The sequence below is a fragment of the Helianthus annuus genome, chromosome 8, assembly GCF_002127325.2.
Source record: "Helianthus annuus cultivar XRQ/B chromosome 8, HanXRQr2.0-SUNRISE, whole genome shotgun sequence".
In the NCBI taxonomy this organism is placed as follows: Eukaryota; Viridiplantae; Streptophyta; class Magnoliopsida; order Asterales; family Asteraceae; genus Helianthus; species Helianthus annuus.
The window spans coordinates 3,123,408-3,139,551 of NC_035440.2; the positions used below are offsets into that span (position 1 = coordinate 3,123,408).

The 16,144-nt window shown below is 36.7% G+C and overlaps 1 protein-coding gene and 1 long non-coding RNA gene across 2 annotated transcripts; both read left to right on the plus strand.

The window, feature by feature from the left end:
• Positions 1–2,204: 2,204 nt before the first annotated feature.
• LOC110871778 (disease resistance protein RUN1) lies at positions 2,205–9,292 on the plus strand. Its single transcript, XM_035976348.1, has 8 exons — positions 2,205–2,474; positions 2,892–3,389; positions 4,041–5,017; positions 6,093–6,232; positions 6,330–6,530; positions 6,985–7,272; positions 7,908–8,462; positions 8,555–9,292. Exons 1-8 carry the CDS (start codon positions 2,293–2,295, stop codon positions 9,068–9,070), a joined length of 3,357 nt encoding a protein of 1,118 aa, XP_035832241.1. The 5' UTR covers positions 2,205–2,292; the 3' UTR covers positions 9,071–9,292.
• A 3,515-nt stretch (positions 9,293–12,807) lies between these two features.
• On the plus strand, positions 12,808–15,418 carry LOC110871777. The gene is made up of 3 exons (XR_002553926.2): positions 12,808–13,035; positions 13,419–13,497; positions 14,849–15,418. It is a non-coding gene; the product is annotated as an uncharacterized LOC110871777 (long non-coding RNA).
• The last annotated feature ends 726 nt before the right edge of the window (positions 15,419–16,144 follow it).

The window sequence follows — 16,144 nt, forward strand, 5'->3', positions numbered from 1 at the left end:
ACTCATAAAACTTTGGTGGTAGTATTGTCCAACGTAGATTTAACAAGGGGTCTTTTTGAAGCTTTCTACTTCTCCAATTCATCAGTCTTCCAACCCACGCTTCGATATGCTGTAAAAATTGTAGTGTTAGTAACATATTTTAACAAATTATAGTTTACGCAAAATTGTTGATATAATTTATTGTGTCGTTGAGATAGTCGTTGAAACGAAATCCCAATAAAGTTCCCCAAAAGTTTTTGTCAAACTGTACTGATCTATTAAAAACAGCTGAATAACAGAACAATGTGTCACCTCTGTTGTAGAATTCGAGCACATCTTTCGACCAATTTTCTGTTTCATCGTCTGGTATCGCCCATGTACCGCGGTTGTGCTGATGTAGGCTATGTCTATTATGTAGACAGTCTTCTTCTCCCATCTTTGGGGGGTTGGATGATGTTCCGCTTTCTGTTGCATTCACCGGCTTCCTCTATCGATTAAGGACCCAACTTGAGGATTTTTTAGCCGGTTGAGAGCAATATTCTTCACCGGTTAAGTCTTTTCCCCGCCATTCAGACATGTTTTTTTATTAAATTTAGGGAACCATCGATTTTTTATGTGTTTTTGCACTTGTAAAAAATTACTTATATAAAAAAAATTACATTAAAAAAACCAAGTTAAATGAGATGGGACGGTCCCGACGTATCCCATGCGTCTACGAATCCTAGAAAAATGTAATGTGATTTAAAAATAAATGATTACATTAAAAATTAAAAAAAAAAGTAAAAGTTACTTACATAAAAAAAGATTACATTAAAAGTTACTTATATAAAAAAATTACATTAAAAGTTACTTATATAAAAATATTAAAAGTTACTTATATATATATAAAAAAGATTACATTAAAAATAAAAAAAAACGAATTTAAGGAGATGGGACATTAAAAGAGGTGGTCCCTGTTTCAGCGCTGTTAGATGTCATGTAATGATATCTTCTGCCTGGACAATCTGCTCTTGACCATTTGTCAAACCCAATTTCTATAAGAATGTTCCGTAATCTTGGAACAACGGCACATAGCGCGTCGAATGATTCTTGAAAATCGGATATCCTGTAAGATTTGCAAGCCTTCCACCAAAGACTCTCATATTCCTTTTTTTTACGGTAAACGAAGGTTGACCATCAAATGACGACAACATAACCTGTGAAAGCTTTTTGGAAACACAACCCGTGCGGCTAATTGTATAGAAGCTGCCCGGTCAGAAATGATTGCCAAATCTGGATTCTCGCCGATGCATTCTTTCAATTTTGAAAGGAACCACGTCCACGAATCACCGTCTTCAGATTTACCAATGCCATAACCAACATATATTTTTTGTTAAAATTTGGAGATCAAATTTTGTAAAATGTTTGGAGTAATGGTACTGGTACCTAGAATCTAAAAATAGAAACGTGTAATACATCAAATAAATAAAAACGAAAACTAATTTTTTTGTCTAAAGCGTCTCGAGACTCCTCCAATGCGTCTGTCAGTACTAAAGAGTCAAATGTGTACTTTTCTGATTACCGACGCATTACATGCGTCTGAACAGGTCTTCCATTTGACACGTGTTGCGTCTCAGCCGCATAAGTAGAGACATCTGTAGACGCATAAGAAAACGTGTTACGACGCATCCAAAAGCTGACAGGGAAGCGTCTGTAGACGCATACAAAGCAGCTATGCAAAAGCCGACAAAGGAAGCGCCTGTAGACGCATACGAAGCAGCTGTGCAGAGGGGCATCCAAAAGCTTACAAGGGAAGCGTCTTGTAGCCGCCGTCGAAGCGTCTCTGATCGACGCATAAAAACTTGTACCTAGCCAGACGCATCACACTAAGCCAGACGCAAGCTAAAGTGGATGCGTCACGTAGACGCCTTGGAAGGAGCCGAACTTTTCAAACCCAATCGTTGAGACACGTGTCGCTTGATTATTCCCTGACGCATCGTTAAGACCTGCAGACGCATAACATCTCTCGAAATATGTGATGCCCTGCTCCAAGGAGGCATCAAATGGCCATTTTCGTAAGTCAACGATTTTTTTTGGCTAATTTAGTAATTTTCTCAAATAATAATAGTTGGTCAACAAAGGTGAAAGAAAGATAAAAGGGACCCAATAACCTTCAGCTAATATCATCCACATATATTGTGTAAAAGTACTTGACAGGGATAAGGTTTGTACCTACCTAAACAATAATTTCTATATGTATTTACTCACTAGATCAACCAGAACAGAACCAGAAGCAGAAGAAGCAGAGCAGAACCAGAACCATAATCGTGAACAATGGCTGTTGAATTTATGGAGACTCTCAAAGAAAACACAAGCGCCAACACCGGACTCTCTCCACATACTTTATTTACTCTCTTCGCCACCGGTGTCACCGTCTACTACATGCTTTCCGTTTTCTTCAGAGGCTCCTCCGATCACCATCAACAACACACCCCAACGTCTTCCGAAGAAGACAGGTGTTCTTCTATCCTTGATTTAATATTACTTTAGTGCGTATCTATTTCCTTTTTGAAAAAAAATATGATATTCATGCTTCACTTTCGGGGAAAATGTAAATTTCGTGTGAGATTATAATATTTCCTTCTTTAATTTATCAGCTGTATTGATTTGGACACCAAAATTAGGGTTTTAAACATGATGTTGGGTATGTCTTATTTTGTTCTTAGACGCTGTGAATGCATATACGTTGACTTAGTAAAGTCAAAATTGATAACATATCAAGGTTTTCAGTTGATCTGTTGGTTATATCTTCTGTGATCAATGTTGTTACATAACCTATCAATGATTTCTTTTAATATACACATGACGCATCTAAAATACTCAATACCACATCTCATTTTCTTTCACTAATTCCAAACAAATTCGATTTACAGATCCGCGGCATCTTCTTCGTCCGCTTCTCACTCAATTTCTGCCTCTACTTCTCAATCATGGAATCATGATGTATTTCTGAGCTTTCGGGGAGAAGACACCCGTAATAGCTTTGTGGATCATCTCTATGCGGCTCTTGCACAACAAGGAATCCAGACGTACAAGGATGACGAAACACTTCCTCGGGGTGAGCGAATCGGTCCAACCCTCTTGAAAGCTATCGAAGAATCACGCATCGCCCTTGTTGTATTCTCTGAAAACTATGCGGATTCATCTTGGTGCTTGGACGAGCTTGCACATATTATGGAGTGCGTGGACACCAGAGGGCAAATCGTTGAGCCCATATTTTATTTTGTAGATCCGTCGGATGTTAGAAAACAAAAGGGGAAATATGGAAAAGCATTTAGAAAACATAAGAGGGAAAATAAGCACAAAGTTGGATCATGGAGAAAAGCTCTGGAAAAGGCAGGCAATCTTTCTGGATGGGTCGATGAAAACAGGTAATGTTCTGTTTTTTTTTTGTTTAAAACATTTTTATGCTTAAGATATTTGCATTCTATAACGAGTAGATTTAATGACCTAATTACCCTTATACTAACTGTAAAAAAGTAACGAAGTTAGTGTCAGGGGCCAAAACCGTTATAAAATGCAATCTCGAGGGTTAAAAGATTTTTTTTGGTCTAAAATGGTTAAACTGACTAAACCACAGAGACCAAAAGAGTAATTTACTCGATTTGATAAATAACAATGAGTTGATTTAAGTTTTGTTTTCACCGTTGACAAGTCAAATGGGCAAAATTTGATAAATAACAATAAAACGGGTCAAATAAGTTGGGAGTAGCCAGATTTACCAAAAAAATAGTTACTATCGTAATAAGTTAGTTTTTAACATTTGTAAGTAGATTTAATGCGTTAATAGTTTATAAGCCTCAAAAGGAAGTGTTAAAAAGTGTTTAATTTACAGAGCCAAGTTTTTAAAAATATAAAAAATTGCATATGATTGGGAGCTGTTTTATATAAATATAAATATTAAAAGACTGAAGCTGGTAGTGGTTACTAGCATTTTCTGAATTAGCGATATGACCCTCACCTAGTTAAGTGAGTGGCAGCGTATTCTAAATTCTAATTATTTCTATTTATCCATGGCGCAGTCATGAAGCAAAATGTATCAAAGAAATTGTTGGTACAATTTCTAGTAGGCTGCCTACACTAACTACAAACGTCAATAAAGACCTCATTGGAATAGAGACACGCTTACAAGATTTGAAATCAAAGCTGAAAATCGAGTCAGGTGGTGTACGCATTATTGGAATATGGGGAGTTGGGGGTGGTGGTAAGACTACTCTCGCATCTGCTGCTTATGCGGAAATCTCTCACCGATTTGAAGCTCACTGCCTTCTTCAAAATATCCGTGAGGAGTCAAACAAGCATGGTTTGGAAAAGCTACAAGAAAAATTTCTCTCACTTAATTTGAAAGCAGATGTGAAGGTAGGGAATGAGATAGAAGGAAGAAGCATTATAGAAAGAAGGTTACGTAATAAAAGCGTATTAGTTGTTCTTGACGATGTTGATGACCATAAGCAACTAGAGGCTCTAGCCGGATCACATGCTTGGTTTGGTAAAGGGAGCAGGTTAATAATTACAACAAGAGATGAGCATTTGCTAACCCGCCATGCAGACACGATATATGAAGTGAGTTTATTATCGCATGACGAGGCTATGGAGCTCTTCAACAAACATGCATATCAGAAAGATAAACCTATAGAAGATTACGAGATGCTTTCAAAAGATGTAGTTTCTTATGCTAGTGGGCTCCCATTAGCACTTGAAATTCTAGGTTCTTTTCTATATGACAAAAACAAGGATGACTGGAAGAGTGCATTGGCCAAGTTAAAATGCATCCCAAATGTTAAAGTCACCGAAAGACTCAAAATAAGTTATGATGGACTTGAACCCGACCATCAAAAATTATTCTTAGATATTGCTTGTTTTTTTACGAGACGAAGCATGGATGAGGCAATGATGGTGCTTGATGCTTGTAATTTACACCCTCGTATAGGGGTGAAGGTGTTGATTCAAAAATCTCTCATAAAAGTTTCAGATGATGTATTTGGTGATAAAATAGTTGTGCATGGGAATCTGTTGAGGTGTTTGGTTGGTGATCATGTGAAGGCATGGGATCAAAAGTTGTGCCAAGCTGAGTTTGCTCATAATCATGCTGTCAATCGTAGCACTGGATATAGCCCATTTCAGATAGTGTATTCATCTCAGCCTCGGGGACCACTTGATTTGATGTCCCTTCCTGTTTCTGGATCTGTTCCAAAGAAAGTTCAGGATTTTGTAGAGGGTCTACATGAAGTTCATAATGCTGTGTATGATCATTTGACCCAAGCTAATCTGAAGTATAAGCAAGCTGCTGATCAGAAGCGTAGGCATGTTGAGTTCGAGGAAGGTGACTTTGTTTGGGCTGTTTTGACTAAAGATCGTTTTACAGTTGGGGAATACAACAAGTTATCAGCGAAGAAGATTGGCCCAGTTGAAATCGTGGAGAAGATCAATCCAAATGCATATCGTCTAAAACTGCCTAGTCACATTCGTTGTGCTGATGTGTTTAACGTGAAGCATCTGTTGCCTTATTATGGAGAGTCTTCTGATGATGAAACTGTTGGTAATTCGAGGGCGAATTTTGTCTATCCAGGGGGGAATGATGTGGGCCCAAGTGTGGAGGAACGGGCTATTTTGTACTTGGAGGCCCAAGACCGCGTAAGAAAAGGGCCTTCACTAAAATGGCCCTAACTTGGGCTACGGAGGTCCGTTTGGGGCGTGTGACCAGTCAAAACGAACGGGAGAACGAGCTCTATCTTGCTGCAAACTGCCTATGGCGGTTTGGGTCATCGTCCGGGCCGAAAAAACGCTTATTTCTATTAGTTTTTTCCATTTTTATGTTTTTTCAAGTATTTTGGGCATTTTGTTTTTGGGCTTGTGTTTGGCCCGTTGTCTTTTTTAGGCCCGTTTCGAATTTCTGTCATTATTTATATGTCCCTTTAGTGAATGAAACAATCAGACTTGAATTTTGAGAAAAGTTATTTTTCACTTCAAATTCCGTGGCCTTTGGGTTGCAATTTGGGGGTTGGGGAAGAGACACACGGGTATTCGTAGAATCAACGTGTTGATCTTCGTTTATCGTATTACACGCTGCATCAATATGCATGACTTGGTGGAAGAAATGGCTCACTACATTGTTAGAGGGGCACACCCTAATCATCCTGAAAAGCATAGCAGAATTTGGAAGAGGGAAGATATAGCATACCTCTGTGATATGGGGGTAGATGCACCGCCAATGGTAAAATTAACTTTGCAATAAAATATTTCATATATCTCTGCATCAAATGACACTTGTGTATAATGTTACTGATACAATTTGGTTTTAATTAACACAGGAAACTGAAGCATTAGTTTTTAATAGATCTATATTTGATGTTGTGGGTCTATCTGATGTTGTTGCAAACATGAAGAAACTTCGGTGGATTCGTTTTGATAACTATCTGACATCTTCATTCCCATCAAATTTTCAGCCAAGAGAGCTTGGTTATCTAGAGTTGAAGGAGAGCCTACAAAAAGAACTGTGGCATGGGTATAAGGTAGATAAATATTGTTGTTTCACAAATCATAGCAATAAAACTGTGAAATGAATTATAAAATGAACATAGGTATTTGACACATTTATAAGTATAGGTGTAATTAAATATTTCATTAAGAAAAATGCATATCATACTTTCTCTATAAATTAGAGGTCGATTAGCTTAATTTAGATTGAATGCTTTAAAGAAACTTTTGATGATATGGCAAGAAATAAATAAATTAACAAAGTGTCTGAAATGTAATATTCTGAAGGTAGATTTTTGGGCAAAGATTGATAAAAATTATCGAGGATATGATGTAAAAATGATATGATGTTTTAAGCAATTGGTATAAATCAAGAGCTCTTGCCTAATGAACGATCAATGGTCCATGGGCAAGAAGTATGCCAATGTGAAAGGAAATTGTTGTATTAGTTGCCGATTTATTTGACTTTTGCTACTTGTCTTGAAACAGAGTCTACCAAATTTGAAAATTCTTGATCTTACGAATTCATCAAAACTAATCACAACACCAGATTTTGACGGCCTTCCATGTCTTGAAAGATTGATTTTAGATGGTTGTAAGAGTTTAGAAGAGATTCATCCATCAATTGGGTATCACAAAAGGCTTGTTTACGTGGATATGAGCAAGTGTTCAGGACTTAAAAGCTTTCCACCCATCATACAGATGCAAATGTTGGAGACTCTTATTCTCTCTAAGTGTCATGAACTTCAAGAGTTTCCGGATATCCAGTCGAACATGGTTAGCTTGGTAACCCTTCATTTGCATTTAGTTAGTTAGTTGTTGTTTTGAGTTTGTTACACATCTACAAACAGAGGTGTCTCTGTAGATTAAAGACAAATTAGCTTAGTTTCGATTTCCTGAATAGTCAACATTACACGAATGCCAAATGCTTTAAAGAAACTTTTGATGATATTGCGCAGAGGTGTCTCTGTAGATTAAAGACAAATTAGCTTAGTTTCAGTTAGTTTCCTGTATAGTCAACATTACACGAATGCCAAATGCTTTAAATAAACTTAATTTTGATGATATTGCGCAGAGGTAATAAATTTAATATTACAAGTTGTGTATAATATAACAATATTCTGAGCGTAGATTTTTGGGCGAGGATCGAGGAGACTTTTAGATTATATGATGTAAAAACGATATGATGTTTTAAGCAATTGGAATATACTTTGCATGTTACAGAAGAACAGAGGTTGTTATTATAAGATGTTATATCATATGCTAGTTTAAGTTTGTGTATAAATTAAACAACTCCTGTCCTGCCTAATGATCGATCAATGGTCCATGGGCAACAAGTATGCCAATGTGAAAGGAAATTTTTGTATACTTAATTATTTATTATTTGACTTTTCCTACTTTTCTTGAAACAGAGTCTACCAAATTTGAAAATTCTTGATCTTTCATACTCAAGAAACCTAATCAAGACACCAGATTTTGAAGGCCTTCCATGTCTTGAGAGGTTGATTTTAGCGTGTTGTAATAGTTTAGAAGAGATTCATCCATCAATTGGATATCACAAAAGGCTTGTTTTCGGGGATATGAGCTACTGTAAGAGACTTAAAAGGTTTCCACCCATCATACAGATGCAAATGTTGGAGACTCTTGATCTCTCTTATTGCACTAAACTTCAACAGTTTCCGGATATCCAGTCAAACATGTATAGCTTGGTAACCCTTGATTTGCGTCATACTGGTATTGAAATAATCCCACCGTCAGTTGGACGACTCCCAGGTCTCAAGTTTCTCAATCTGTCATACTGCAAAAACCTTGTAGAATTGCCAGACCTCCCATCAAGCATAGCTATTCTCAAAGCAGATGGTTGTGACTCACTTGAAATTGTAAGAGATTTATCATACTATAAATGGTTGTGGAAAGTCTCACTTGGAGAGAGAACGAATAAGAGGGTACTACTTTCTATGCTTGAGGTATAACTTTTATCTTGTTTTTGAAGTTCAATCATTTTTTAATTTACAATATAATAATAGTGTTCTTCATAATTGGAATGAAAACGTGGCAGGGAAATGCAGCTAATGATCGCTTTATGAGTGTCTTACTTCCCGCGATTGAACCATCGCCACGTATTTTTATGAGATTAGTTACATTGCAACTTCCAAGCAACTGGCACAGTGACTTTAGTGGACTTTTATTATTCTTATGTGATGACAGTCGCGGTAAGTTGAGTTATCGCATAGATATTAAGCAGGAGACGTCCACATATGATTACTCTCGGATGAAGAGTTGGGAACAATGTAAGTATGAAAGGGTGGGTTATGTACCCTTTAATTCATTGCGGCACATCCCATGGTTCAATCCTACATACACTAAAAATATTTCATTTAAGACTCCTCATGGCTGTGGTCTTAGTGTGGAACTTGTTCGTAGTAAAAATAAAACAGTTGATTTAAACGAAAACCCAATCGATTACTCAGAGTGTTGGGATGAAGAATATGATGAATATGAAGAGCTGAGAAAGACATTTGAGATCATGTATGATTCACAGTCCTCTAATATTCGGATTGTATGGCGTCATTAATAGTTGACCTCGGCATTAGTGTTGCTAGTATATCTTCCTAGATTTTGTTTCAAGGGTCATCAACAACTATTAGTAGATCTCAGTTTCAACATTATTGGGCCCACATTTTGTTACCATTTCCAGTTTGCTTTAGCAACATTATTGCAGTCTACCAAAAAAGTTGTAATAAATTTTTCTTTGTTATCCTATAAAACTTCACATCCTATACTACCAGGTTTCGTATATCATTTTTGTTAGTTGTTGCTCCCCTTTTGTGCTACGTGTAAGCAACAAAGGTATGTTATTTGTAGAGGAGGATACAAGACGGGTCAAAATAAGTTAAGAGTTGGAACGACATTTTTATACGGGTCAAAATTGGGTTGGTTCTCCACAAACACTTTTTTTTTTCTATTTTGATATTTTTTTTTTCAATTTTAGTGTATTGACTATCATACAAAAACTGTATTGTTACAATAATATTGAAAAAAAAAACACAAACGAAATCGACTAGTCGGTGATAAAAGGGGCTCGTGATACCGAACAAACATCCTGCACCTACCGGCCATCCATATTTTCTTTAAGCTTAATTGTTTCTTGGACAAGTCAATTCCCAAATGTTGATTTTTTTTTATTTAATGAAAACCCAATATTCTTAAAATTATGTACTTGGGTGAGGCTGATGTTACAACTGAGTTATATATAGCATTTAAGGTGGCTGGTTTTGAAATTAGTCACTTATATGATTACCAAACCTATTTTTAGCATTTAAGGTGGCTGGCTTTGACTTCGAAATCACTTATCGCCCCGGTCATCACAACGCTGCAGCTGATGCTTTATCTCGCATGTCTCAGGCAACCTTCTTTGCTCACTCTCGTGTTGAACCGTCCTTAATTGCTACACTCCGGGTGGCTAATTCTGATGATCCGTATCTCAAGTCCATGCAAATGAAGGCACCTCTGCACCACAGTTGGTGCCCGGCTTCTGTTTTAAAGATGGATTTTTGTTTTTCAAAGATAGGCTGGTCATTCCAGCAGGTTCGCCCCTGTGCACTAAGCTACCAGAGGAATTTCATAATTCTGTGATTGGCAGTCGACTCACTCCGGGGTCACACGTACCTTCCATCGCCTTTCATCCAATTTCTTTTGGCCCAAAATGCGATCAGATGTTAAACGTTTTTGTGGCCACTTGTCAAGTTTTCCAGCAATCTTTTACAACCATTACCCTTTACCACAACAGGTTTTTGAAGGTATCTCCATGGATTTCATCACAGGGCTGCCCTTATCAAATGGTAAATCTGTCATTATGGTCGTCGTGGACCGGTTATCAAAATACGGGCACTTAATTGGGTTACCTCCATCTTTCTCTAGCTCCACAGTTGCCAGCGTGTTTATTAATGAAATTGTGTACCTCCACGGCATTCCAGTCGACATCGTGCATGACAGACCGTGACCCCCGTTTTTTGGTTCAGTGGGATGGCCTTCCACCTGATGCGTCCACATGGGAAGATTCCACTAGCCTGTGTAAACAATTTCCTGATGCAGGTACATACCAGTTCCAGACCCGGGACCCAGTTGTAACAAAAGGAACCGAACCAGACCCCGTTCCACCTCTACTATGTCAAAACCCGGACCGGAACCGGCCAAAACCCAAACGTACCCAGAACGGGTTCCTACACTACCCGGTTCTTGACTTTGTTGACGAAACCCGGATCCGGTTCCAACCCGGTTTTAGATTCTACAAAAAAAAAAACGAGTTGTGCATCTCTAGTAACTGGTAATATGGTTTGATTAGGTAGCGGGTCAAAACAAGTCACTTTAATACAAACGCACAAAAATGCACGGATAGTCCCTGTGGTTTTGCAAAATAACACCTATAGTCCCCAAATTTTAGAAATTACACCGGTGCTCCCTGTGGTTTGACAGTTTGTTACTGGGATAGTCCCTGGAGCGGATGACAGTTAGTTTGCTCCGTTAAGTGGATGTGAAATGACAAATTTACCCTTCATCTTCTCCACTCTATAAAAACAAAACAACCCCACCCAACCCCATCTTTCTCTTGTTTCCTACCACCATTAACCACCAACCACCTCCCACATACAATTATCCAGCCATCATTCACATATTCAGATTGTTTTTTTTTCAGTGATTATATCTATTTAACCAATTAAAAATTCAGTGAAAACTTTTCGGAATGTATAAACTCAAAACTAAAACAATCCGATTTCACCGATATGAACCGAATTTCATCAAAATTTAACCAAAATCAGTATGAACATACGAATCTCAGTTCTGATCCAAATCTTAACTATTAACACTTGTCTGAAAAACACAAACAACACTATCAATACCCTTCTTTTTCTGTGTAAATCACAAGACCAAAAACAATTGTTTCTTTCTTATTATTATATCACGGCCCAATCGAAACTCTCAAATCACAACTGATTGACACACCGATTTCACAACTGATCTTGTTTAATAAGATTGAAATTCATTCAGAAACACATTGAAACAGTCAGATTTAAAGAACGATTACTCAAAAAACAATGATTATTGTTCAAAAAGATTAGATTTTGATCCGAAAACAACCCGAAATGGTCTGAAATCGAAACTCGTCGAAAATGAAACCAAGTCGATTCAGATCTTGAAAATTCTTTCAGATCCAATCGTCACTTTCTTTTTACAAAAACGACTACAACTCAAATATTAAAATCTAAATTGTGGGAGGTGGGTGATGGTTGGTGGTTAATGGTGGGGGAAACTGAGAAAGGTGAGGGTGGTTGGGGTGGGGTTGTTTTGTTTTTTATATGGTGAAGAAGATGAAGGGTAAATTTGTCATTTCACATCCATTTAACGGAGAAAACTAACCGTCATCCACTCCAGGGACTATCCGAGTAACAAACTGTCAAACCACAGGGAGCACCGGTGTAATTTCCAAAATTTGGGGACTATAGGTGTTATTTTGCAAAACCACAGGGACTATCCGTGCATTTTACTCATACAAACGACTTAGGTGATTTTCAATTAATATGTTAATTATAATTTAAAAAAACAATAGTAAAACTGATATACAAGGTTGTGTGCTTTAAGAATAAATTTCTTTAGGTGATTTTCAACTCGTTTGATTCCTTTTTCATCTAAATTCACTTATTTGGCCCGTTTGAGAGATAAAATACAACCCGAATCAGCCCACTAGTAAATGGTTTGAAACTGCCACCCTTAATAAGTTTTGTTAAGAGCTTAGTAAACTACTTTATGCAAACAAGAATGCAATATGTAGATATAGGTACTTACACTGCCATTCTACAACATAACACCGGTACAAATGATAATATGAATGCACACTGGTACAAATGATAATATGAATGCACACTGCCATGAAGTTATAAAAGTTGCTAGCAAGGCACAGATTGTATTAAAATATTACTTCAATGTATCAAGTGATTTAGAAAGGTGGTAATTTTGGCCCGTTTGCTTACAGAGTTACAGATGGACCAGTTTGGGTTTATATTACATCTCCAATGAGTTATTAACGGGTCAAGTGAGTCGAAATCATCCAAATAGGCCTATACATGAACTATTCATTTAACTTTAACCGAATATGAACACGAACACCAACATAAATGAACGAAATAAATAAATATAAATAAAAGAATATAAATGAATTAACAAAATGCGTGTCCATGTTCGTCCGTTTATTAAATAACAAACATAAACGAACCAACATAAACAAGTTTAAATAAAGGAACCTTAATGAATGACAAAATGTGTTCAAGTTTGTTCGGTTATTAAATAAATGAACATAAGCGAACTTCTGGCCGAACTAGTTCATGAACGTTCGATTCATTTACCGGCCTACAACCAAAGTTCATGTTTGTTCGTTTCTCAACATGCTCATCACAAGAACCAGCATCATCCGTGATCCCACTTGAACCAGAAGAAACCTGTGTGAAATTCGAGCACATCTTCTTAATCTATTTGTATACGTTGGTATGTTTTTTTTTCTCTCTCAACTTGCTTAATTTGTACCAAATGTCCAACACATCTTCTTAATCTATTTGTATGTAGTGACCAGTTAGTGTTTTGTAGTTTCATGCATACCAACTGTTTGATGAAATGCCTCAATGAACAAAGTAGGTCTAATCATGCAAACCATGATGAGTTTTTACCAAGAGGTATTGGGATTATTAACTTATTTTGAGAACAAAAATCAATGTGTCATTTGTTGATATGGTGGCACAGTTGTTGAGGTTTCTGGATCACCAACACACACATGATCTGCAGTTTACTTTTTTGTTTCTTAAATATAAATTCAGTATTGCGCAAGAATGATATTTTATTAATAAATGGATCCTTTACAACATGATTGCTAGGTTGCAGGGTATGAGAAGAAGCTGAAATCACAGGCTTCACATCGTCATTCAGTTGAAGAAACATAACAAATTGAATGAGGTATCTTCTTCTAATGTTGACATGTTTGATGATTATTTTGTGCTAAATCGTAAAATCATGCATGTCAATCAAACACTAAATTTAATCAGAAGAATGGTAAGCCCGAACTAGATGAATGCTGCTGTGCATGGTAATTATCTGATTAAAAAATTAGAGGTGGCAAGATGGACAATATATAGGTAACTGGTCAAAACAGGATATGATTGAAACTTTGAAATGTTTAATACAGGTCAAGAGGGGTTAACTTGCAAACAATTTTTTTTTGTCCATTCCTTTAGAATATTATAAACAGTAAAATGTAGGTCCCGATACGGATCGTCGGAATACGATGATTTCTTGTTTCAGATGCCGTAGCGAGTGCGGAATCCAAGCTACGATACAGACCGAGCGAGAGAATGAACAATACGCAAAGATATTTAACGATTAACGGTTTCGTGTATTGACTTCGACAGAGTTTCGGTACAAGATTCGACTAATACAAAGCAACCCGACAACTCTCTCTCACTACACTCTCTCTCTGTGTTCTGTTTCTTCTGTCTTCAGTCGGCTGTTTATATAGGCTGCAGGTCGACGAATGACCTGCAGCGACGAAACACTTTGACGAAAGATCATGGCCGACAAAGGACTCCTGGCGAAAGACCATAGATGACGAAAAACAGCAGGTTTTTCGTCACTATCACATCTTGACGAAAAATGTCTTTCATCAAGAGGTTATTCGTCATGTTACAAGGTCAGTTTTTCATCACAGCATGCATAGCAGGTTTTCGTCAGGAGCTGCAACTTGCAGACTTGCAGAAACAATCAGACTTGCAGACTTGATGGAGGAAATCAAGCCTTGGTCTTCAACTCGTAGCGATGTCGAACCGAACGGGCCGCGTCCATATAATATGTATCAACATAAAATCATTCATTTCTGGTTACGAAAACAGTTAATAATATATTAACAATCTGAAACAGTTGAACAAAACTATTTAGGATGTTGTATGCATTGGAAATGGCTTACTCATGTGTCCCTTTTGACCCGGTTGAAATAAATTAAACACAACCCAGATCAGCACATTTATTCGTAAATGGGTCGAAATTCCACCTAAACCCACACATTTTTTTTCTAAGTTCATTTCCAGCCATTTATTAGCTTAGTAGTTACACAATTTTCTCGTGATATTGTCGGTTAAGAAAATACAAATAGATAAAGGGATCCAATGTGAAATATTGAAATCTTCTGTTGACCCACATATCTTTATGATAAAGTGGTGGGCTAATATATTGATCAGCTATTTAAAACCACATACATCTTGGTGGATCTGATTTCCACTCCTTTTTTTATACTAATCTCAAACAAATTCCGCAGATCAATGGCGTCTTCGTCGTCCTCTTCTCACTTGATTCCCACATCGTGACTCGTTTGCAAGATTTGAAATCAAAGTTGGAAATTGGGTCTGGTGGTTGGGATATGGGGGGTTGGAGGTGGTGGTGGTAAAACTACCCTCGCATATGCTGCGTATACAGAAATCTCTCACCAATTTGAAGCTCACTATCTTCTTGAGAAGATTCGTGATGAATCAAGCAAGCATGGCCTGAAAAAGCTGCAAGAACTTTTTTGTTATCAAGTGTTCTGAAAATTAATGTGGTGGTAGAGAGTGAGATAGAAGGAAGAAGCATGATAGAAAGAAGGTTATGTCGTAAAAGAGTTTTAGTTCTTCTTGATGATGTTGATGACCTTGAGCAACTGGTGAGGGGAGTCGGATAATAATCACTACCAGGGATGAGCATTTGCTAACACGCAAGATAGACGCGATCTTTGAAGTAAGTTTGTTATCACACGATGAGGCTATCAAGCTCTTTAGCAGACATGCATATCGGAAAGAAAAACCTGTAGAAGATTATGACCAACAATAAACAATTTTTGTTTTGAGCTTAATTAACACCTCTCACCTTGTGACAAAGGGGATTTTGTCTTTAACCGATATAAACACCATTCAATTTACCATTTATATTACATAAATTTTTATATAACTAGTACAAATTTGTGGATAATTTAAACTAAACGGCGTAAAGCTCCGGCCTAATTGATCCATGAGCAAAAACATACGCGAATGACAATGTTTATTATTATCAATCATATCATATCTATCCAAAATTGAAAACGAGTTAAAAATGGCTTAATTTTTTTTACATGGAAGATATTTATTATTATCAATCATATCTATCCAAAATTGAAAACGAGTAAGGTTTACATTATTTAAAACAAGTAAGAAATTTAATTTACATAAAATTATATAGCCAGTAGATTTTATTTAAAAAATCTATTTAAAAAAATACTGGTGTAACAAGTAGATTTTATGTTAAATAAGAAATTTAATAAAACTATGGAAATGAAAAAAAAATAAATAGATTTTTTGTTAATTAAGAGATATAATAAAAAGATGAAAATAAAAAAATAAATATTTGTAAAATTGATTTAAACTTCAATAGAATTAGTTGTTAGTACCCAAATGTGTTACATTGCCTCCCGCTACATCGTTGACGGTTGCTGACTTGCATCAAAGTGAGAGTAATGATAGTAAACTGGATGTATACAAGTGTGTGACTTGCTTCATCCAGGTTCATATTTAAAAAAAAAAAATTCACTGTCAATGTAGTGCTG

Bases quoted from the DNA above. Each gene is read 5' to 3' on its own strand.
- LOC110871778 (XM_035976348.1), top strand. From the start codon at position 2,293: ATGGCTGTTGAATTTATGGAGACTCTCAAAGAAAACACAAGCGCCAAC. The intron at 3,390-4,040 runs GTAATGTTCTGT...TCCATGGCGCAG, and splicing joins GGATGGGTCGATGAAAACAG to TCATGAAGCAAAATGTATCA. The intron at 6,233-6,329 runs GTAAAATTAACT...TAATTAACACAG, and splicing joins GGGTAGATGCACCGCCAATG to GAAACTGAAGCATTAGTTTT.